General features: G+C 47.3%; 1 protein-coding gene across 2 annotated transcripts in view; it reads right to left on the minus strand.

Annotated features, from left to right (window-relative positions):
• clmpb (CXADR like membrane protein b) overlaps positions 1-24519 on the minus strand; it is a 75185-nt gene extending 50666 nt beyond the window's left edge. Inside the window, exon 1 of one of the 2 annotated variants that reach the window (XM_037084532.1) lies at positions 23580-24519. In XM_037084532.1, coding sequence (XP_036940427.1) covers positions 23580-23634 — 55 coding nt within the window. In that variant the 5' untranslated portion in view covers positions 23635-24519. The other variant, XM_037084551.1, reaches the window with a different exon arrangement.
• Positions 24520-25105: the final 586 nt, after the last annotated feature.

The following is a 25105-nucleotide window of genomic DNA, read 5'->3' on the forward strand; positions in this document are numbered from 1 at the left end:
CCGCTCTCTTTGTCTGAACGAGCCCTAGTCAGCCGGAGTTCAAAAGGGTTTGTTTAGCAGACTTTGCTTCGGCCAAGTGAAGCGGACACACAGGCCACCCTGGGTGGTGGGGCTGCGAAAAAAAAATAAAATAAAAAAAAATCCAGTAACAAGAAAAAAAGTGGAAGGCTTCAAAGTTGCGCTGATTGCAGTTTGCTCTTTCCTCCAGAGGGCCCGGCTATGCAAACAACCACAGAGAGCGCGCTCGCCGATAACAAATGTGGTTCTCGGGCGCGAGCCGGAGAACAACAGAACAGAGGAGAGGAAAAGCGCCTTTTATTTTGGGAGCTTTTGCAGCTTTCATGCGCAGGAATCTAAAGTTAAACACGCCTTGCGTAACCTGCTGGATAATACCCGCAATCCAAAGCCGGGGGGGGGACGTGTGCTTCACCCCCCCTCAGAGATTTGAAAAAATGGGGACAACTGTCTTCTGTCCAGTTGTTCCACAAACACCACGACCCAGAAGTGGTTCACGGGTTACTTTTCAAGCTCTGACTTTTCCAGCTCTCCATCCTCACACGCAAGAATCTCCTTTCATTCTTTCACGGCCTCGACAGAGAATAATAATATTGCCGGTGGATTACGTAATCTCCGTCTGATGTGGAATGTTCGCTCTCATCTCAAGTTAAGGGCTCATAAATCGTCAAAAGTGCAATCCACGGCTCCTCTCCAGCGGTGCGCTCCACCTTTTCCATTAAACAAATACATCACTTATGTGTCTCCATCGCCTGAGACGTGATCAAATTCCCCGCCGTGCATATCGACTTTGAGCGTGGGCGTGAGACGTCGACGCGAGGGGAAGGCGACTTTACGTTCAAATCTTTTGGGGAAAAAAAAGTATGGGGGGGTTTCTTTTTTGAAGGAGCCAGAGTCAATAAAAGAAAAAAAACACACACACACACACCGGCGTCGTATTAAAAATGCGAGCGCAGGCGTCACAGAGAAATAATAGGTTCTGCGTTGGAAATGCCTATTATGGTGTTTGTCCCGGCTGTGGAGGGAGCTCATTCTGGCTCGGTCACACCTTAATTTGCAAAGCTGTGGGAGTGACAGACAGGAAGGAGACGAGCAACACACACACACACACATTCACAGCTATGAGGTTTGCGTTGATTATGAGCTTGACTGTGTGAGTGATGGAAGGGCTCCAGGTGTTTTTAATGGCCTGTTTATTATGACTGACTGAGAGCTTCACAACAGGATCGGCTCAGCCATCTTAAACATCCGCACTCTTTCACTTCTGCCTCATTTTTCCCTTTAAAACTCGCTGCCTGTCTATTTGCCCGCCCCACATGCCAATCCTCTCCCTTTCTGTCTTTCTTCTCTCTCTCTGCCTCTTCTTTCTCTTGTCTTTCTCTCGCCTCATGCTTGTGATACTCCGCATGATATGAAATCTGCAGCCCGGCCCGATCGCCCAACAGGCTTTGGCACTTTCGGCCGGGCTTTTGTGTGTGTCTTTTGTGCGCGCGCCGCAGGTTCAGCTTTGGCAATTTTGGAAATGAAATGCTGCGATCAAATACCAGATTTACAGCGGCCGGGCCTGCTCGAAGGAAGTGGCCGGGCTCACGTCCCTCACTGTCAGCGAGGCCTTCCTCTTTCTCACGGGCGGCGGTGGCTCCTACACTGATGCTAGCCACCTCATTCCCAGTAGCCTCATCTCTAATGTGGCCCTGCTGGCTGTCGCTCGCTTCTTCAGTCGGGTTTGGAGCAGCTGTCTGAGCTGACGGAACAAAGTCGGTTATACATTATCATTTGAGTCGTTTGAGTCGTGATTTTAATTTAGATCATTAAGGTCATGTGGCTTATTGTCACCGTGTACAAAAATAGATGGACATGGATTCCACGAGAGAGTTTTCATTATGGAACAGGCTAAACAGAAAATAGATTCAAGTCATGGTGAGTATTTTTGTTCAAATTAAAATCAATTGCTTGTATTCAGCATCAACATGATTTTTGCCGGCCTCCACAGGGAACCTTGAGTGCAGTATTTCATTTTCCGCAATTTTTGATTTCAATATGAAGGAAAACAGGACTTTCGCCGGCTCTGTTTGGAATCAATAAATCAATCAAGAATGATTTGCCCTGTCAGTGCTGATGCAATATACTGTGCGAGCATGTTAAGCATGCAAATGTTGGGAATGTACACCCTCTTTGCTGCTGTTCTTATTCTTCTATGGCAGTAAACTAAATAATCTTTGGTGTTTGACATTTCTGTTGGACAAAAACAAGCAATTTAAAGATGTTGGCCAATTTCTGACATTTTTTTGAGCTGCCAGAGATTATTTGAAGAAAACACTCATCATAAAATAATCTATTTGTGATGATGAACATCAGCTTTAATTGCAGTCTTAGCTAGTTTAGTTGGAAGGGTTGATTTGCGTAGACTCGGGGTAGCAGCATTTGCCTGCTGCCAGCGAGAGACAGAGAGAGACTGCAGAGTCGGTGAGTTAATACCAGGCCCGGTTTCGGTTTCCAATTACAGTGCATGAAAAAAAGTCTGCAAGGGTTAAGCTTCACATGCTCAGCAACCCTCACTTACTGGTTTCCGCTCATCTCTAATTGCAAAGTGGAACACATTCAAAGATGAGGTAAAGACTGAAATCACCGTGTGCTGTAATGACACTCCATCCCATGATCTCACGCAAATCACAGCTCTCACACGGCCGGGAAAAACAAACAAAAATATTTTTTTCTCTGATTTTGCTCTCAGCTTCTACTGCGTCCACTTTCGGAGTTTCTGATCGGATCACGCCACGGCACTGGGCCTGTGTTAGCGGGCGAGTGGTTCCTCCCTCCCACTTGCATCAGCTCACATGCGACGAGATGACAGGGCGGAGGAGAGTGATCGGATTGGACAGGGAGACGCTAATGGTTGCGCTAATGTCCTGAAAGGCACGCGCGCTGACGAATCTATAAACAAATATTCATAAACGCACAGGTTGCATGACACACGGATGAACACACATGCCGCACTGTGAGCTTCATTCACAAACACACGAATGCCTTTACATTCAAATATACTCAGCTCAGGATTTATTACAGGTTGAGCCTTATTTGCTGACTTGTAAGAAACACACACACACACACACACACACACACACACACACACACACTCACGTACTCGTGCATGCCTGTTTGTATTTGCACCAGCCTCTATAGCGTAATATCTGTGCAGCATCTGTCCGAGCCCGGTGCAGTAGTAAATAACCCATCCCCTTCAAGGGAGGGACCTGCTAATGAAGTCAACTGTATGCTACTGCACTGCGTAACTCAGGGAGGCTGGCTGGCCCCGCAGCATGGGGCTCCTGCTCACCAGGGCACTGTGGCTCGCTTTTCTGCTACTGGCTCATGCTGCAGCGACACGGATCGATTCATGAATAAGAGAGATCGTGCCGCTTTTTCACTTGCGCGCTTCCTCCTCCTCTCGGTCTCACTCTCGCTCGGCGTACGGCGGAGACAGCTTTTGAACGCGGCCATTAAGAAATCCTCCGATAGGACAGGGCGAAGCAGAATGGGATGCAGATGACGTAGACAGATAATAGAAGCCTCTCTGGTGTAGGGGCCCTCCTCCTCAATGCGTGCCGCACTATCATCTTGATGTCTTTGTGCCGGAACATTGTTCCCCTAGTTTGGAGAATGAGGTAAATCGGATTCAGAAAACAAGTGGATTAACTTAATCACCTCTCGGCTTTGACAATGACCTTCGCTTCTGAGGCATAATAAGGATTAGTTAGACGTGGAAGGACATATGCCACGCAGAAGAAAAAAGATTATAGTTCTCCCGTGACAGAATGATTGAAATGTGCTATTCACCATTCCTTCATGGCGAGAGGCTGTGATAAGAGTCCGCGGAGCAGTGCATCATAAACGAAAAACTGAGTGAGCTGTTTGCAACCCTGCGCAGTGAAACGCCTTCAGTCAGGCTTTATCGGACAGAAATCTGCTTTCGCTGTATGGAAATGCACATAAACAAACCACAGTGCCATCACAGGAAGGGATGGGTTTACATTTACATTAGGGCTATTGATCCCAGGCTAGCTGGCGAATATGTTCTCCACGATTCCTGCCATTACTGCGAAGGGGGGGGAAATGGCGTAATATTTCTTACGGCCCATGCTACATTATTGATCCCCCCCCTGCACAGGAAGGAAGTTATTCTCAGGGCTTCATGAAAGACAATACAGATGCGCCACTGCACACGCAGCTCAATAGGACATTAAAGTCAACAAGGTCACGCAAATTAATAACAGACGTTGACCTTCGGCCCGAATTCTCGGAAAGGTGAGGCCAGGTGGGAATACAGGGTCGCCAGGCGCGCTGCTACAGGCAAATGGAGGAAACGAGATCTCCAGCGGGAGAGGGACATTTGGCGATTGACCTCCGGCGCCAGAACAGGCTGATCAATCGGCCACCGAACCCGGCATGTCCTAACAGGATGCTTGCAGCTCAGGAAAACCCGATCCTTTACGAAATAAAAAAAAATCAATAAACTGAACAATAAAAATGTTTCAGAAGAGACAGAGAGGGGAGAATGTGCTGACGCGGGTTCAGTGAAGGACGTGTCTGTCCATCGCTGCTGTTGTTGTTGTCGGGATCAGGATTTATGCTTTTGTTGCTATTGTCAGCCGGCGAGGTTATCTATGAAAGGAGGCTTATTGAGGGAAAGCTGTGTGTCTGCGTGCGCCTCGGCTGATGTGTCAGTAGATTTGTGCAAATACAATGTACGCTTGGTTTTTCTCCGGGTGTGCGCACGAAGTGGCAGAGCTGATTAGCGACTGTTTTAGCTGCAGACGCGGGATGGCGGTGGCGGCAGTGAAGGGGGGGGGGGCTAACATGCTGCAATCCCTTAACTCTTCATTCCCTCCTCGTATTCCTCTTACTGTCTCTGTTCTCTCCCTTCATGCATCTCTCTCTTCATGTTTTTATCTCTTATCCTGCTTCCCTCTCATCACCCCCTCCCCGCCGCCGCCTCCGACAACAAGGTGCCTTTTTTGGGAGGAATGACATAAAAACGTGGTGACTGCAGTTACGTAAGAGGGGCTGGTGGTTGAGCTACGTCTTCATGCGTTTATGTGTTTGTCGGTGTCTGTGCTGACAGTCCGTGCCTTTCCGTGTGTGTAAACCCCGCACCCGCTTTGTGTGTATACAGCAAAGTGTGAGCTAATGAGACGGTTTAATATGTTTGTATGTATCAGACGTGTTTAAGTTGTCCCCAGAGAGATGCCTGCGTGCAACAGAAAAAGTGTATCAGCTAGAATGTTACACGATGTTAAGGCATACACCGATTACGTTACCTGCCTATCTTCCCCACATTAAAAAAAAAACAAAATCAATATTTAGTTGTACGGCGGACAATATAATTATAAACTGAATGTGTAGCAGCAGCAGCAATTACATTTAACTTGTCCTGTGACGAGAGCAAGGAGAGTCGACCAACAGGATGATGGCGGCGGGTGAATTTAAAGTGACATTATGCAACTTTTTTACTCTTAAAATCACAGCTTCCAAAAACGTATTGACGGTGCAGTGACTTGCAATAGAGCTAATGGTGTCACTTACAGTCCCACACATTGTGTGGCACAGCGGTGACACTGAATCGTATTTTCTAGCAAAATGTTTTTGGTTTTCCCCCTGATGTCCTCCAAGTGCCCTGCCTCACCTATTGATTTATGGGGCTTTCCTGATGGACAGATAGCTTTGACCTGTTGCTAAAGTGAATGCTAAATACTGCTAACTGTAACTACATTCGGCCAGTTGGCTCATCTGACATGACATCTCACAACACTGTGACAGAAACCTGGATTTGTATATTTACGCCAGTGGTGTTGAGACTGCAGGGGCGCCGAATCCACAAAAGGTCAATATCTACATAGGATTGCTTTAAAATCAATGCTAATGCCGTTTCAGCAGGAACAAGGCCATTGTCTTGTTTTGTAGACGCATTTTTGAGTGTAAAGCTCACAGACAAACTAACAGGTCATATTTCCTATGACCACTACTTTAATGTTAATCTGCGACACAAGGAAATATTCTGTTTGCATTAGCATTAGCTTAAACCAGTCACTGCAGACGTCCGCCGCAAAAAGTTTTTCAGCGAAACTTCCTGCACTGTGGCGCCCCTTCTATCAGCCACACATAAGATACGGACTCGTACACAGGTGTATGCATTCACCCCCCACACACACTGTCTCTCTAACTCCTGGTGGGAGACCAAATGGTACTGTGTGTTGTATCAGGCCTGCTGTACTGCAGCGGCACACACTGATGTGGAATTGAAAGCAGGACACAGTTTCCTGCCACGATTCTTCCTCTTTCTCATTCCCTCGGTCTTTTTTTAGGTCCCTTGTTTCCATCATGACACCTGTCACTCTCAGCAGTAGCCCAAAGTTTGTCCAATACGTGCTAGTGCTGTCCTGCACGGGCCAATCTGTGAAGAGGCTTTTGAGGACATGTGCACACAGATAGACCACATTGAGTCACGAAACAGCAGCAGCAGCAGCAGCAGTGGCTTGGCGGCGTGGCATTGTCTCTTCAGAGGCGAGCGTAAACAGATTGACTGGGCCGCTGTTCTGCAGTCGCTCATGCTGACTCACCCTGTATATTATCAGCGAGGGAGAGTCGCAGGACGGGGCAGAGAGAACACGGGACGCTCATAAAGCGGTCTCATCCCACCCCTTCTGCCCCCTCCATCTGCTTCCTCCTCCTCCACCCCTTCCAAGGTTATCCAGCAGGGGTTAAGGGGAGGGGAGGGTCGGCGAACACGACGACCCACCTGAAGCAGCTCCGCAAAACGACCGTGGACAAACGAGGGCCCTTCAACAGAGCGCTGCCTCTGATTAGCAATCTGTCCCCGTGGATACGCCGTGTAGGGCTGACGACGGGGGGAAGCAGTCTGAGACTGTTAGAGGGATTGTTACTGCGGCGTCTAAGCCGGCTGGTTTGCTTGAGGGAGGGAGGAAGAGGGGGGTGGTGGCGGTGGTGGTGACGCTGGGGGCGGATGCACCATTTTTCTAGACCAAAATGAGCCCAATGTCACCGTGACAGCGCAGCGCTCCGCTGAGGGCACCGCGGGCCAGGGGGGAGAATGATGGATGAGTCGCCAAGCAGCCTCTCCTGCTTCATCACTGTGTACACACACGCACACACATACATCCGCAACAAACGCAAACATGCACCGAAAGCCTGCGAAATATATACACATACACACACACACACACTACACTCACACGATGACAATGCATACCCTGCAGTATGTTCACGCAAATGTGTCTGGGGGTATACATATCTAGCATGTGCTCACACAAATACACATGCACACACACACCTGCAGGAGTAAAACACACACACACACACACACACACACACTGCAAATATGCTCACACAAGGCCATCTGGGGATACACACACACGCATGTGTACTCGCACTATGAGTGATTTATTTGTGTCCACATGAGTTATAATTAATCACGGGGATATAAACACTCCAGATGCAGATATTTACAGGAGTTGTCAGTTATACACACACACACACACAGTCACACATAGCACACACAGCGCTGGCTTCATTATGACTGCAGCCCAGGCTAATGCCACAGGATCAATGACAGATCCTCTCTCTCTCGCTCTCTCCCCCCTCACTTCTCTGACCCAGAAGCAGCAGCGGGCTGCCATGCAGAGCACCCTGCAGCGTTTATTCCTTCTATGACCGAGCGGTAGCCTCCAATAAGGCCCTTGGGTCATCCTACTCCACCTCTACATATCATCCATCCCCCAACATATCCCACCAACTCCAACCAGCGCACCATTCTCGGCAACACCAGCTATGAGGGGTAGGGAGGATTACACTCGCAGGCAATTACTTTAAAGTCCTGATTACCTGCAGAAAATTGTAACCGTTGCTGCTGCTGCTGGAATACTTGATTTACGTCACCCTCCCATAAAAAGCACTCAGTTAAATAAGGCTCTTTTTAATCTGCAATTCTGCAAGACATGGAGAAATTCCACAATCTAGATGCCACAGTTGCACCGAGCAATGCAATAACTCTGAAGCATCGTAAGCAATCCGTGATCTGATTACCGCATATTTACAGTAACTGCAACAGATTACAGATGTCATCTTTTTGGAATCTGATTACTCTAATTCCATTACACCTAATCAAATACTCCTCCTCGGCCGTGCTGAGCTCACAGAAAAAGCAGCATCCCGTGCCGTCCTCATGCAGATGCAGGTCTGTGCGGCCCAGTGAGGGAGAAATATGGCCGGCCTCTGGTGAGCACGGCGGGTGTAGCTGAGTGGCCATCCATCACGACCCTGCGGCGGAAAAAGCTATACGCGATTCCGTCCGCTCAGACCCCTCGTCTCATAAGGGTGGGGGGGGGGTTGGGAGGAGACGGTACAGTAAAAGAAAGGGCTCATAAACATATTCCCTCAGGACCGACGAGGGGGGAAGGGCGGGTCATGTAAAATCCTCCAACATGAGGGTGGAGGAAAAAAATGCTGGGCCTCTTAGATTGATGGACTCGGCTTTGGTGCTCGTAGTGTTTTTTTCCTGCAGCACAATCCACACGGGTGTATGGCTATGATTACTTGTAGTCGAGCCACGGCCTGGAGTGGATGGCAGGCTACAGTCTAAATATTAGGATTAATGGCCGTGCCGGTCAGTCTAGTGAAACATCGCTCATACTTCTATGGCGTTCCAATGTCATGTAGGCAAACAACGGCAATAAAGAGAACATTTGGAGGCCTGCGAAACCAAAATGAAGGAAACATTTGTTTTTCTACACTTACATCAAATGTAATCCTGCGCAACGTGACAGACGTGATAAATACACAACTAGTTGGATTAGACACGAAGTGGAGCGAAAATCAATATATAAAAGCACGAGGGCTTTCAAAACCTATATTCTGCTGGCTGCGCTGATGATAACGTGTGCAATGATACATCGAAACGTCCAGCCGGCGGACCCCCTCCTGTAACCACCACTCTCCCTTCCATGAGATCAATTGCAGAGAGTGATAATATACTCAGATGGCCCGGCCGGTAAGAGGACAGTGGAGTAGCCGAGTGAAGGAGATGTCGGAGTAGGTGTTGGTGTAACTGGGTCAACGAGGAGATCTCCACGCTTCGACACCATAACTTCCATTAATAATCAAAAAAAACCTGACGCTGAAGCTGCATTCTGATTTCCCTGGAGACCCTGAACTGTAGTTACAGGACGAAAAAAAAAAATGGCGCTAACTTGCACGTCGATGAAAAATTCTCCAGATGCACTTCGCAGGGGCAGCGTGGTGACGCCGCTATTGACACAGGCTTCAGAAAAACTGCACCCAGGCCTATCTGTCTTCACAAGAGGGCTGTTAGCTCAAGCTAGAGGACACCGTCAGTATAAATAAAGGAGCCAAAGGTTAGTCGTATCATCTGTCCCGGGCTTGTGGCAACAGAATGTATTAAACCATGACTCTAACACATCGGTTTGCGTACAATGGGAACGTAAAGGATTCATCCGTTGTCTCGTGTTGAGCTGAGCTCACTATGGGATGAAAAGTCATTTACATGTGGCGCCCAAGGATTAACTGTAGAATGAATTAAAGAGGCCTGCAAATATGTGATGCTACTTTGAGTGTATTCTGCAGTAAAGGCATGTAACCTGTCCCGTCCAGTGTCAGTAATTTCAGCCGGCAGCGAGCACACGCGGTCAGTAGCCACGCAGCCCTTTGCTAACTGTGCACTTTTGCTGGCGCCCTTGCCACTATGCATCTTTAGTGTCCTGTAACTGAAAACCGTCAGCTCTGTCATTCTCCTATGCTGCCGCTTCAGAGGTATCCGTGTCTAACACCGAGCAGAGGTAATCTCTCAGTATTGATCCGGTCACGTGGGCAAATATGTTCGAGTGGACGGTGAAGCCTGCACGTGGGATCTGATGGCGCGAGGCGCCGCGCTGCTCCCTTTGTTCTTTCGCCTTCAACACTGCGCGCTCTGTGTCGGCGTGGCTTAAGCACACCTTCGACTGCTTACATAAGCTCCCGTGAATCTCCGTCTGATAAGTTGTGGCAGCCACATACTGTAGAGGGGGGCCTCAGAAGACAGGCATCGATTTCAGGCAAATCTGTCCGGACATCTCCTCTTTCTGGTTCGGTACACCTTTCCGCCGCTAATGAGCAGCCGTCTTCATTCCCCCCGCCGAGTGAGACGTTCGTTTTCATGCCTTGTGTCAGGAAACACTGGCGATTCATTACCGGGGAGGAGAGATGGAGGCGGGAGAGAGAAAAAAAAAAAAGAAAAAAAAGAAAAAAGAGAGAGTATGATGGTTAAGCCTGAGCTTTAAGACAGACAACTATGTCCCCTGATCCCCTCTGAGCAGCCGTAAGCCTTCCGTTATCACTCGTTAGAATTGTGCATCCCTTAAACACATTAACTTGGGCCCTAATGCTGGCCCTTTTTGTGGAACACAGCGGCTGCTCATAGCAGCCAGTCACTACGCTAAGAGGGAGGAAACATGCTAATTGCTGTCAAACTCGTTTAACTGTGTAACAGGGGCGCTTATTTCAAAGGGATGCAGAGAATCCACGCATTTTGCAGCGATGAACAGTACCTCGGAAATCTCTTCTGGCGACCCAAAATCCACACCATCCCTCAGACACGTGTCGGGTGGGGGGGGGCCTGATGACAAAATCAGGTATGAACACACACGGCCACTCCGTCATGTATATGCACACACAGGTGTCGTCAAATCTTTCACTGGATTCGTTTTTCCAGCTATCAGATACACAGATGATTCTCACGGGTCTAGCAGGAGTAGGATCAGAGATTCATCCTGTACTGTACAGTAAATCTCCAGCCACAGCGCATGCTGCTCTTGACACTCGCCTTCAGTTGCCCGGCATCCTCTCAGTGTGCCGACCAGCAAAGGTTCTTTTAGCTGCATGAATAACTCATAACATCCAGCAAAACTCTGTAAATACTGGAGTCAACAGGGCTCGCTGAGGCTAATAAATGAAACAGGTGGGGAGGCTGTGTTGGAAATTTCGGCGTCCACTGCTGAAATATGACTGTGCTCCTCCCTCCCGAGACGTCCCGAGGCATTAACAAATGAACATCAGGGCGTGTTTACTCTGAAGCGGGCTGTGCGACGCGGGAGGCGTTGGCTCACCAGTTTATCTGTGAACAGTGATCTGTGTTTTCTGCTGCGTCGTCCCGAACAGAACGCGCAAACACTCGCTGGCTTTGTCACACAGTTGCTCCCCACAATAGCCTACAAAGAGGAGCACAAACATCATTTCGTTTCAGTGTGTTTTCCTTTCATTTCCATTCGCCGCGAATGGGTGCACATGGATAAACGCGCGCCCTCCCCCCCCGGGACCGCCTGCGATCTCCAGCTGTGCTAAAGGGTCCCACTGACAGGGGAGGAGCGCGGCGACCGGGCGGCCGCCACAACGAGGCAAGATCTCGTTATGCATTCTGGCTGCGGCGCGGCGAAGATGCTTGGTGTTTGCTGAGACAGCAGATGACTTGCCCTGCTCTCGCTGCCCCTTGCTCAACCAAGGCAGGATAGACTTAATTGCCTCATTAGCAAAAGGGCCAGCGAGGAGTCGGCCTCTTCCACATTGTTCAATGTCAAGAGTGCAACCGAGAGGAAAGGTTAATAGAGTAAACAGCATTTCCCTCTCCTAAATGGAAAAAAAAAATAAAAATGTTTGTTTTTCCGAGTATGACGGGTCAGCGGCCAAAAGCGTCATTTCAAACCACAGTGACACAATTAGGCGTTTGATATCATATATATCTGCACGGCGCATATTTTGTCCTTCATTATTCCTAATTTCAGAGAGTAACGCGGCCTGCTGTTGCTGTGTGGTTACTCCCAAAGCTGTTTCTCTCTTTTTTTTTTTTTTTTTTTAAGCCCCGGACCCGTCTAGAAAGCAGAGTCATCACGCCAACTTTAATTATTTTAAGAGCCCGAATTTGCAAACTCTGCTATTTCCTCCTCCACGGCGTCTTTGGAGCCCCAGACAGCAAATCAAGCCAAACGCTAACACTCTCGATTTCCCTCTTGAAGAGAGACACACAAAATAAAAGTTATGTCTGCCGCCGAGAGAAAATGTGAGGTCCAAAAAAGCCTCATGTTTAATAATTCCGAGAGAGACATGAAACTCAAGAGCACGGCCTGGTTTTCACTCACGACTGCACAGCTCGCGCGCTGGAGAGCATCCCCGTCGTCCGCCAGTGACAATTTCAGTCCCCAACGCTGACAGTTTGGACAACAATGCCAAACCGTGACAGGCATCTTGAGTGCATTCCTGTCTCTCTCTGCCAGATATGTGGTGATCTATAAGTCGGGTCTGACAAACGGCGCGATGGGCCAGGCTTGAACAAGTGTTCCGCTGAGCAGATGATGACGTAAAAACTAATGGGGGAAACGTGCCGTTATCTTCCCCCGAACGAGATTGGAAAGTTGTTGGCTTCAATTTGCTCCGGGTCTCCGAGGTGCACTCCATTACCGTAGTGAGCTCGCACGACCACATGAGCACCAATAACGTGGAGCCGCTGCAGAGAGCACTTGTGTGAACGTTTACCCGGCAGTCAGAAGCACAAACAGGCGCCGCGTTCACTTTGCGTCCATGCAAAGCTAGTGCTGAACCTCCACGGAGGAAATGAGCACACTACAGAGCCTTGTAGGAATGAGCATCCACACTGTAGACAGTTCAGGCTTTGGATTACACCTTTGTACAGCCGGGATTACTTGCCAACCTTGACACCTAAAAAAAACCAACAGGATTTCAAAAGGCCTTGTTTCCTAATAGGTACACTGCAGGAGTATTTTTATGTTAAATGCTTTTTACGTTAACTTTAATCCTGAGTAATTCACCCCTCTGGCATGAACAGGCCCTTAGGGAGTCTGTGCAGGCCTTACGTTTGTCAGTCCCTACGTTTTGCATGTCCCTTTTCTTTCCATGAGAGAAACAGGATCTCCATTGCTCTGTCCATCTCTAATCGCTGAGGGGGACAAGAGGCAACAGGACAGCAGACTACATATGTAAAGTGTCAGAGTACGGGGAAAACCCTAACCCTAACCCCTGAAATTGGGAGAAATGCGGGAGGATTGGGACCAGTGGCTCAATGAAAATCGCGAGCCTCCTGCTTGAAGACCATGAGGCCACGACTGAAAAATGTACAGCCACACACATCTGCATGGGCAGCTTAGCGTAAAGGCTCCATTTCATCAACAAGTCGAGTCTAACGAGTCGGAAAAAACAAAGGTGGTGGTGCCATCTGTTCTGAAGCACTTTGCTGGGAAAGGGGAAAAGAAGTGGGAGGACAAGGGGGGGAGGGAGAGGGGGAAAGAAGCTTTTTCAGCACAAGCAATATAAACTGTACTTTGACCACAGCCTGAGCTTCCACATTATCTCCTGTGGAAACAAACTCCTCGACCTTTCGGCCGGATAAAGTGCACCACGCTCTTTAATATGAAACACTGAGGTTCAGAGCTGTAGTGCAATCACCGCCATTACGTACTTAATTTGTGGACAACCTCGCATTGATCAGTGATATCCAGTTTACACTATTTTTTGCTGTGCTGCGAAAGACCAAATGGGCTGGCATTGTGGCTGGATAATTAAACCATCCATCACACAACATCCACTGCAAGAGAGCGGGACTAGCAACCCAGGACTGGACACAAGTACTTGCATTTTACAGTTCCTAATGAACGGCCATTACATGAGGTAAGGATTTGATGACCAAGGGTTTCGTCCCTATAAAGAATTAATCAGCAGAATTGCATATCTTGTAGAGCTTTAAAGGTCGTTCTCAAGTTTTGTTACGGTCAATAAATAGATTAAGCCTGCTATTTAAAGTTACTGCATGATCGACTCTTTTAGTCTCCAGACCAAAAGAAAAATCCTTTTTTTTTGTTTTTTTTTCCTCACACTGACTATAAATCTAAAAATCGGACAGATGGCTGAGTCCTGACTTCAGCTATCATGCACTAAAAGCGGAGGGGATCCTCCAGATGGTGCTCGGGTCTTGTGCAGGTAACCGCTTTGTCTTCCACCACTCTAATCAATGGCCACCGAATTCCCTCCCTTCCCAACACCATCCATCTCCGGGTCTTTCCAGGCTGCACGGTGACGACTGAAAAGCGGCTGAAGATAAATGTTTAAGGGGCAGAAGGGCCTGTGCTGATTAAAGCCACTAACGCTTCAGGGAAGACTGGCAAGCAAAAGAGGAAATGAAGTGAGACAATGGAGCATGCGGGTTCAAAACACCTAATGGAGTGTCCTGCTTGCTGGGCTAATAAACTGTTCCAAATTGAAAGGAACAGCGGGCGTCTAAATAGAGCGACGTGGAACATTTCCTCCCGCTCATTCAGTCAGCTCCCAATTGGAAAAAGCCGGAGAGGATGGGGAAAAAAAAAACAAAAACAAAAAAACACTTGCCCGGCTTGCCATTGTTGTGGTCGCCTTTCTTCATCTGCAATCAATTGTGGGGATTGGATTACAGCTGAATGCCATGCGGAGTGAAAGAAAAAGTCAATGTTTTCAGTATCGGCACCACACTGAAACATGTAAAGTACATGTACAGGTCAGCGTGAAAGAATCCTTTTGCTTTTAAGATTCACGCGGCGGACCCATATGTGGGCACAGTCTGGCTGTGAGCCGCAGTCTCTCGCTGATTCCCATCTCGGCAGCGTGGCGCCGTCTGAACGCCCGATTTGATATTTGGACACGATAATCAATACTCACAGTGTGAGACGAGGCACCGCGCAGGTCGGGGTCTGACAGGTGCACCCCATGATCAATTAAAGCGCTAAGCGACCAGTAAAGGAACGATCAATTACTGGCCCGACGGTTTACATGTTGTTTTTTTTTTGTTTGTTTTTTTTTGACATCGTGTCACTCATGGAAAATGTCAGCGCAGCAAACATTGGTCCGGCTGCAAAACCGTCAGGCTCTTCAATCGAGCTTCCCTTCTGCCGGCCGGGGTCGAGAGAATGATTTCGTATCATGTGGACTTGATGTGCAGCGAGCGTGATCGGGCGTGATCCGACCACTGGACATGTTCACAGGCCTCCATGTGACACACACACACACACACACACATACACACACACACACACACACACAAGCCCGGCTGCTAACCGATGTCACTCCTGTGCCGCCTCATTGGGTGTAAATGTTTTATCAATAGTTTCCTTTTTCTTCCTTTGTGTCACTGATGTAAGCACTGTGCTAAGCTGCTTGAAAGTGAAAGACACCTCGGCAATGGAGGGGGGATTTTGGTCTTTTGAGCTGTTTATTTCCCTGCACAGTTGGATCGCGTAGCTGCACCCGGAACAGAGATACACCTGGTTTTCAGAGACAGAGAACATAGATCAAAAAGCATGTTCTCTGCTTAGAGAAGACAAGCGCGCCAGCCTTATTCCGCGCTGCCAGTTTATTCACGACGGCAGAAAGCACTTGAAAAGCGCCACAACGGGACGGGGAGCTCCGAGAGATGATAGCGCCTCAGCCCCCTCCACCGCTGATAAACAAATCATTTTAAATGGTGTTCTTTTTTTGCACGATGCACGCATGAATTTTGATCACCTTTTTTTTTTTTTCTCTTGCCCCGCTGAAGAGCACTCGCTCGGCGATTGGTGGAATCCTGCGCGCCGCAATGTCAACAGCCGCAAAAAAGGGAATTAATATCAGGACAAACCTTTTTGCGGCGGTGGATCAATGGGAGACAATTCCATGCTCCACCTCGCAGACAGCATCAGCGTTTATCTCGGCATTTCACTCACTCTTTGATCCGCTCGCTGCTTACATAAAAACAATCGTAGACCTTGATTAAAATATTCATGCACACAGGCAGGAAATCGCTTCGCATTTTCTAAGAAAATAGAAAGCTGTAATTGCCCTTGCTCCATTGACTTTCATGGTTATTCACTCCTGCGAATAAGGCACAAAATCCTCCCTTTGGAGGAGATGGTCATGGCTGTAGAGATTACAGGGAGCTGGGGGCCAATGCAACATTTTAGTGTCAGAAGGAACCGTTGTGAATGCTCACTACGCAGGATTTGTCAGCTGCTGCCTGTAAACACACCACGGAGAGAGGGGGAAAGATGGTCGATGCTTGAGTTTGTTAAACATTTGATGATGTGAGAATATGACCCAACAATCAGCTATCGTTCTCCAAAATCGCTGACGCCCAGAAACATCTAGAGTCAAGTCCAAACAAGAAGGAAATAAGAAAGTACAGGGAGGCAGCAGGGTCTCTGGAGATACAGGGATTACTTTTTGTATGTCGATACAAATCCATGCAGTGTTGTTGAAGCAGCTGATCTGAAGCTACCTGCATTTTTGCATGTTTCTGTTTTATTAGTCATTTAACATTATGTGCAATTGATAGGGGCTTCAGGTTGTGTCATTTGTGTTCATATGAAATATACATTTCTAATAACAAAACGCCCAAACTGTGTGAAACCACACTTTCAAAACGGAAATACTGAAAATATGCAGGGCTGCAAACGGCAATTATTCTCTTTATCAATAAAGAGCTCCAGATTTGGCAAACCCAAAGTAATTTAACCCAACTGACCATCAGTTTTCTTTCCACCACACACTGGCCAACAAATTCGCAGATACCGATCCATCTGGGATATGCCAATCAGTCGGGCTAGAGCAGAGGAAAAAAACATTCCCTCACACTTATGAAACTGGAGCCACTGAATTTTACGAAAACCGTTGCTTTTCTCCCAAGCGACAAAACCAATTCATCAAATAAATGTAACCCGTCTTAAGAAAAAAAGTCCTATTATTATGATTATTGTCTCGCGTGTTGCGAAACTCGACTTGACATTTGGAGACATTTGCTAACTCCCTTCCTTTCTATGAATCGGATGAAAAGGTCGATAAAATCACGCCTGCCCGGTTAACATGAAGTGACAGCTTGCAGCCGGTTAGCCTTGCTTAGCATAAAGACCGGAAACATGGGGAAGCTAGCCTTGCAGCGTCCACAGGCCACAAGATCTGAGAACCAGCACCTTTAAAGCTCAAATGAACATGTGACATCTTGTTTGTGTGGTGTAAAAATAAAAAAAATAAAAAAAATCAGTGGGTTTGTAGAGGTTCGTGTGCTCGGCTGTTTCTTGGCTGAGACAGAGAACCATTGGAGACTCGTCCAGGCCAAGAAATAGCCAAACTGGCAAACTGCACTTTTGCCAATTCCGTTTTTGTAAGCTTGGAAAAGAAGGTGGCATCAATCCTCTCGTCTAACTCTCAGCAAGAAGCAAATGAACAACCTCAATTTTTCTTTCCTCGTATCAATCTTGATCATGGTAACACTTTGAGCTCCCATGAATAAAATGATCTCACGGTTCACCTATTGCACAAAACAGAAAACAGCAGGTAGTTGTTACACGTACGCGTATGATTGGATCCTTTGTGCACGGCCGCGGAGCACACTGACGTAGTGTAATGCCATCCGTAGGGTGTGCATGTGGCTCCGGTTAACGTGGATGCGAGCCCTCTCCAGAACATCTGTCAAAGATTAGCAGTAAAGTGAAATAGGCAGTTCCTGTTCGTACGTTCCAAAATGATCTGGCAGTAATTTTCCCAGTGAAGAATGAAAAAGAGGGAGGGTTTACAGGGTCAGACACACTACACAAACCCCGCTCTGTCTAGGCATGTGTTTACATGATGCAAGCGACAAAAGGCCCGTTGCGGAATAGTGCTCGGATAGCTTTGTGCAGCAATCGTGTGTCAGAAACACACCGGGACAGAGATGAAGACACTGTCGACCAGAGAAACGCTGCAGAAGCAGCGGGGCGAGCTCAGCACGGACTGCATTCACTCCGCCGGCGTGACCTTTATTTTCATCCTTGGGTATCTTCGGCTGCTATAAAAATACGACCTGCCTCGACCCTCTGCTAGTAGGAATAAAAGCACTTACAGTACAAAGCAGGTACACCTTCACCTACAAACCCTCTCATTCAAGGCATGGCGTCCGGCTTGCTGCGACAGAATAGATAGACCTTCCGACTAAAAGCCCCACAATCAATGAAACATGAAGGATCCCATAGGTGCTGAGAAAGGACGCCTTGTTATTCAGGGAAGCACGCTGTCATTCAAAGGCCGTGCACATCAGGGGGAAAGTGCTTGGAAGGCAAATCAGTGTTTGTTAATGATATGGGTCAATTGTTTTGAGGACGGCTGGACCTCTGCACTCATCTGCAGGCCTCTCGAGTCACCCCTCGGTGGAGGTTTTGTATTCTGGAGTGCTCTGCCCTTGCTGAGAAATTCCGATCTGCCGTTTTTTGCTCAGAGTAATACAATCCTCTCTCGATGGAAATCTGTTTACACTTTGTTCTGCATGTCAAATCGCTGACATTGTAGGTGGAAGGGAAGTCATTCGACTGTCTGGAGTGATGCACTGCTAGATGTCCGCTGTTTTCCCCTCGACGGCCGTACCTCTCCTGCACTGTACGCCTTACAGCTTGATTGCATTATCGAGCGCATTGATTTCTGAATACATACATGTGGTGTGTGGGGCTGCACCTACTGGTTGATGAGAAGACCCCCCCCCCCCTCCAAGTTTTTACCAGTTGCTTCGTCACAGAAAAAGATACGCTCTCGCATTCCACCTACGAGCATTGCTTTGCCATTAGAGCAGAGGATGACTGCAACACAGCGCTAACTGCTGCTAATCGTAGCTTCTGGTTAGTTCAGTTAGCAATGCAGCTAACCAGACAGAGTGTTGGTGTTTGAGGAACTAAACACGAGCAAATCAGCATCCCCGAGCTCAGCAGCCGCGAGTGAGCACGGGTGGGGCCGGAACCGAAACACAACCTCAAAACTTTCAGAGGCCACAAATATTTCATCTGAGTAATCAACCAGATCCTTGCCTCCTTGTCTCCTTGCTGGTTGTCGGACACGTTCAGAGTCCTTAACACAATCACCTTTGGCATTAGCATTGTTGTTAACCGTACCCCCGATCATCATAATGTCACAAACGCACGTAAACTAGTCAACTCGTGACTTGAAAGTCAACTGCTAACATCTAAAGTCAGAGGCGTGTTGTGATGCTCCTCACTGTCTCTTTGCTCACTCTGTGTGAAAATGGGCTGATAACGCGTCTGCATCACGTTCATCGAATTACCCCGCTAAACTAAATTAACTGTACCGGCCAATTAAAGTGAGACTGGAAGTCATTTAAAGGTTCACGCTTTCACAATGTGAGATGAAGGTTAACCCGCTGTGCAAAAGTTCCACACGCCGCCGTCAAATGCTTGAAATTTCTGAGCAGGTTGGGGGTCCTGCACAAGCAGATGTGCCACATTCACCGCTCCCAAAAAGCAAATATTTTCCAAGGCAGCGACCTACACAGGGAATGCAACATGATAACGCCGAGGAAAAAATGCGCGTCAAAGGGGGGGGGATCAAGACGAAGCCTTAATGTATGGTAACTAGACGTCAAATATCTAAATGTCTCTGGCTTTGTAGGAATGTCAAAAGTCTGTGGCTGGGTGTGTGTGTGTGTGTGTGTGTGTGTGTGTGTGTGGGAGTGTGATTCAGGCACAAACACATCAAGATGTCACTTCATAACCTCTGGCTCAGGAGGCTCCTGTCATCTTCACATTTCAGAGATCCTCTGCCTACCCCGGCAGACATGCTAAATATAGAATGGGGACAGAATTTCTGTTTGGAGCCACTGCTCTCTTTATCTACATCTAACACTAGCATGCCTGCACAGGCGCTGCCATCTTCTCACTGTTGCGCACATGTGCATGCATGTAGACGCGCACGCATGAGCGCATGTTGCGACCCCCGCTGCATCCCCGCGGTCGCTCATGTTGCACCGCCTTACAGACCGATGCTCGAACGAGGTGCCGAGCGAGGCTGCTGAGGTTCGGAATTCGCCTACAAAAGCTGCTCATTCTTTCCAATTACATTTCTGTCAAGTGACTTACACTGTTATTACTTCCTGGACGGTCGTTTTCAAATCCCCTCATTCAGAGTCATTTAATCCTGGCACGAGGACAGATAGGCAATCCATCTCTAGTCTCCTTTACCTGGCTGGATCTACCACGCTGCCACCGCGCTACTTTACGTGACCTTGTTCTGTTTCTTGCTTTGTGTCAGCCGAGTTACGGGAGGGAGCGACGGAACTCTCCGTGGCAATTAATTGTGCTACTTATCTGTAATGTGAACTGTGGATATTACATCTCCAGCAGATATTAAATTAAGGATGTCTCAGGACTTGCGAGGCCAAAGCCAAGTAAAAAGGAAATGAGACCCTATTAATGACTATTGATTCTTTTATAATAAAACAGCCACTTCCTCTCTTTACTTGGCCTCGGCGTTGATCTTGAATTAATGCAGGCTGTAACTTCAGGAAAAAATGTCCTTCAGTGTGGCACGACAGAGCTGCCGAGCCTGAAAAAAAAAACAAACAAACTACGTAACCCCCCGGTCAGGGAAAAATGCTCTTTTGGCTGACTGGCAGATATTTTGTTCTCGAGGCACATGACCCGCACTGTGACGGTACTGGACGTTCACCCTCAGTGTTATCATTTTCAGCTGCACAAATACTTTTACATTGTCATATCTTGTGACATGACAGGGGGAAGGAGAGAAGGCCTCACCATGGCAACAACAAGCCATCTGATACGTCTCAGCACAGGCTGATGGTTATTTTAAGGGAAGCTTACCATTTATATATTTTTTTTATATCAGGGAACATATTAGCGTTGGATGAGTGAATGTGGCGTGTTTTCACCTCGCCATGGCTGGCACAGCGGCGTGTGCTTAAAATTGGTTGTGTTTTCACTGTCTTCCTCATGACCATTAAAAAACAAACAAAAAAAAAAAAGCTGAACAGCAGCCCCCATGTCAACACACAGCGGAGCAGTGGGATGGAATACTGCACAGTTGATCAAAAATCTCACTGAAATCGCAATTTGTCCAAGTGCAGTGTCCAAATTACGAGAGGCTACAATTTACTGATTAAAGTAAAAATGTGTGACTGAACAGCATCACAGTGAGGTACTGCAGAGATGTAAGAAAACATGTATGTTGGTACAGACACCATCAGAGGTCACGTTATCACGATTTCTGTAGCTTCATCAGGCAAATAAAGGAAAAACTATCCAAAACTTTCCCACTATCCCCAATTGGTGCAAATCAATCGCAATATCTGTCTGAGGAGTCACAGTATTATTTTTTTTGTTTTCCCCATGTTGTGGTGACGGAGAACCCTGCGAAATCACACAACCTAGAATTCGTTCTGACACAAAAAAACTGTTGAACCAGTTTGTTGCATAATGCTGGCAGGGCAACAGTAAGCAAAACTCAAGAAAAGGAACGACACTCTTAGTTACTAGCTTCATAGCTAGAATACAGTCGTAAGCTTCACTACAGTAGCCTGGCTCGCCTTCATGTAGCCTCATTAGCAAACAATGAAGAGGAAACCTTTAAACCCTGTCAATCATATCATCTGAATCAGGATTGCTTCTTGAGTCACGATAACTTATCTGTAAGCCTCCGAATTGCCTTGAGACAATAACACACCTGACAGTAACATCGTGTGCCGGCAAACTTTTGTCTTCCAGTCTAATGTTAGCGTCAAGGGCATCATGGGAGAATGGAATGTGAGGCTGTTGAGTAAGAATCACATGGAGTGGCTGATAGAAAGTGTTCTGGGCCAAGATAAGTCGTTTCAGATTCAATTATTAAAGGCTTCTCATGCACTCGTATGTTCATCTTTCTGATTGTGGAGGTGACCCACAGAACGGGCGGCCCCTTTTGGCATTTGCCCACCTCACCAGATGGCCAGTCCGTCCCTCGTGATCATCAGTAGGGAGCTGCTATTCAGATAATCAACATGTTTACCTCCAGTCTCGTCTAACGCGACGCGGCCGATGACTGAAACCGCAAAATGCGCTGGTGTGCGGCGTCCACATGCCGAGTCAGCTCCTTTATGTTGAGCGCAGGATCAGACTCGCACCCAACCTCAACGAGTCAGCGTGTGCGCAGCTCCTCGCCACACCTCCATCCTTCCGTTTATCCTTATCTTATTCAGGGGTCACAAGGGACCGGAGCCTTTTCCCAGAATACACTCTCCCGAGAGGTCACCGCAATGTGTTCGTAACCCAATAACGGGAACTGAAGATAACAAGCTCCTTATGCACAGCCCGCGCCGAGCATACGCAAACAGCACCAGCTGTACGTCTAAACTGACGCAATGAAAAATTCAACGCGAGCGATCGGCTTCTCGATCCTCCCCAGACTGCAACACGACCAGCAGAGAGCAATCACGTCGGCCACAGCACGACTCCTGGACTCACACCACCATCGTCCCTCATATCGCCGCTCTCGACTTTACTCTTACTTTAGCAGCGGGGATCCAAACTTTTTCATACCATGTACTCACAGTCACCTCAGACTGTAAAAAAAAAAAAAAATCCCTGCTGGACAACGCTGGTCTGTCCCCAGTTACAGCCAGCTGGGGAAATTCCACTGCAGGTGTTGAGACAGCAGCGGGGAGTGTGAAACCTCTAACTGGAAGTCTTTTTTTTTCTTTTTTTTTCTTTTAAACACAGCCTCGCAGTAACTTCCAGTCAGTGAAGTCACGGTGGAATTAAACAATCGCTCATTTAGCTCTGAACCTGGAATCCGCTGCAGGCCCCCTCCAGCACAACACTGTGATCCAGAGCAGGCTGTCACGGTCGGTAGACGGAGGAAACAAAACATTTTTTAATTAACCTTTTCAAGTTCTGTGCGTGATGAAAAGCAGATGATGTCGCCCGACAAATTCCAACATTTTCGCATTCTTAAAATCACATCCAGGGCTCTTAACATGGGGCCAAAGCAGCTTTTGGAAACCATCCAACCACAGCGGTTGCTGTTGGGATTTTTTTTTTCCTTTTCCCCCTTTGGCAAACAATGGTACAAAAACAAACACTTTGTGCATCTGCAGCAGGCCTGTTTTTTAAGTGTCAATAGATGACGTGCACACAGGGTCAATAAATCTGAATAGCAGCTTTAAAGGGAGGGATCAGGTGAACTTTTATCCCCTTTAAATCCCCCCCATTAGAGAGCTCCCCTAAGTCTAGAGCAGCCTCTGGTTGGGAAATCAAGGTTAACTCATGCATCATCATTTCTTTATTCATTTCTCCATTTTTTTAAAAAAAAAATTTTTTGGATTTGCCAACATATAAATAGCGATTTCCAAGTGCCAAGAATACGATTTACTGAAGAAACAAATGTATTCTGACATCATTCCAAAATCGAGGCTGAAACATTTGACCAGATGTGTTTGCAGGGAGGCGTCAAACAATGGACAGCGTGCACAGTTCAGATCGCTGTAAATACAATAAAGGGACAGGCATCAGTGTCCACATCGCCCTGTGACATTCATCGCACGAACACACATTTATCCGCTGCTTTTTCCTTTTTTTTTCCTCCATTCTTCTTCTTCACCATCTTCTTCTTTTATTATCAAATGAATTATTTTTATTATTATTTTTTTTTTGGAAGGAGGGGGAATGGGAGAAGTGACTTACCCAGAAACAAAGAGCGAAATATTGCAGACATCGCGGCTGGAAATCCCACATGCATCGGAGCTGGAAACAATGCGCTCAGACCGCCTTCACACTCATTCGGCTGACCTGAGAGCGCGGGCACAGCGACGCGGCACCATCAAGCGGGATCGGAGGGGCGAAATCACACAGAAACGCAAATCTTCGCTGAGCGCATGAGTCCAAGGGCATCATATGTTAACGCGCGCCCGACATGTCTAAGCCTCCCGAGGAGAAGGAGAAGAAGAGGAGGAGGAGGAGGAGGGAGGAGAGGAAGAAACGTGGCCCCTTCTCTTCATCGTCGTCCTCGCTCGCATGGGGCTTTACTTGGCGTCAAATCAAAGTTCCCTGGCTGTCTGGCTCTGGCGTGGGACGTGTTGTCTCAGGGTCCCCTCTGTCTCCACCTCAGCAGTCTCTCTCTCTCTCTCTCTCTCTCTCTCTCTCTCTGTCTCTCTCTCCTCCTTCCCTCCTCCGCTGCACAAAATGCTAGAGAGGAGGAGGAGGAGGAGGGCGAATAGGTGGATGATGAGGGGATGCTGAAGGATGGAGACCTCTAGAGTCTGAAGTTCTCTTACGCAGCCCGGGCGTCCTGCAACAAACACTGAAGAGGCTGGTCGGGAGGATGCGCGTCCTGTTGTGTCAATGGAGTGTCACGATCAAATACTAGTCCGACATCACGGCACTGCATGTGTACAGTGTACAGTCACCGTCAGTGTGTGAGCGTGTATGTTTTCTCAAGTCTCCATATGACCACAATGTTAATATATGGACAGTGTTGAACGGAGGTGTTTATTAATAATATAGTGTTATTATGGCAGTTCTGCAAACGGGCATTGTGTGGTTTTGGAGAAGAAATTCAAACTCCATATTTTTAATGTTTACAGTATTAATGAATTCTGAGAAATATACATTTTTTCCACAACTGAATAAACAAGCTGTTGTCAGAGGTCCCCAAGAACACTGTTTGAAGATAGTAGGGTGGCAGGGTCCGCCACATATAAACAACAGTAAAGCAGCATGAAATTGTGTTGACCTTTAAGGTCAGCATTTCTTCTTCTTCTTTTTTTCTTCAGTTTACGAAAACAAACAGTTTGTTATTCAGGTTGTTTGAACATTAAATAATAGTCAAAGAAGATGTTTCTCCTCTGATTTAATTGTCCACCCCAACACTACATAGTGTGGCTATATGTGTATATCTTTTTCAGTGCTTTTTAAAGGGCTGGGATGATTAGTCCATTAATGGATCACACCCATGGTATAGGGTGTCATTTACACCGGTGGGGACATGACATCACCTGTTTTTTTTAAAGATCAGTTTTTAGTCCCCATCACCTTCTCAAAGCATTATTTGTGCCAAAAATAGCTTGCAGCAAAAAAAAAAAAAAAGTTAACTAACAAATGAGATGAAATGAATTCTAATGCACCATTAAGCATTTTTTTACCCGCTGTAATGATTCACTCTGACCTCACTACATTGCCTAAAATTGCACGTTTAAAACCATTTCACTTTA

This window comes from Acanthopagrus latus, chromosome 2 (assembly GCF_904848185.1).
Source record: "Acanthopagrus latus isolate v.2019 chromosome 2, fAcaLat1.1, whole genome shotgun sequence".
Taxonomy (NCBI): Eukaryota; Metazoa; Chordata; class Actinopteri; order Spariformes; family Sparidae; genus Acanthopagrus; species Acanthopagrus latus.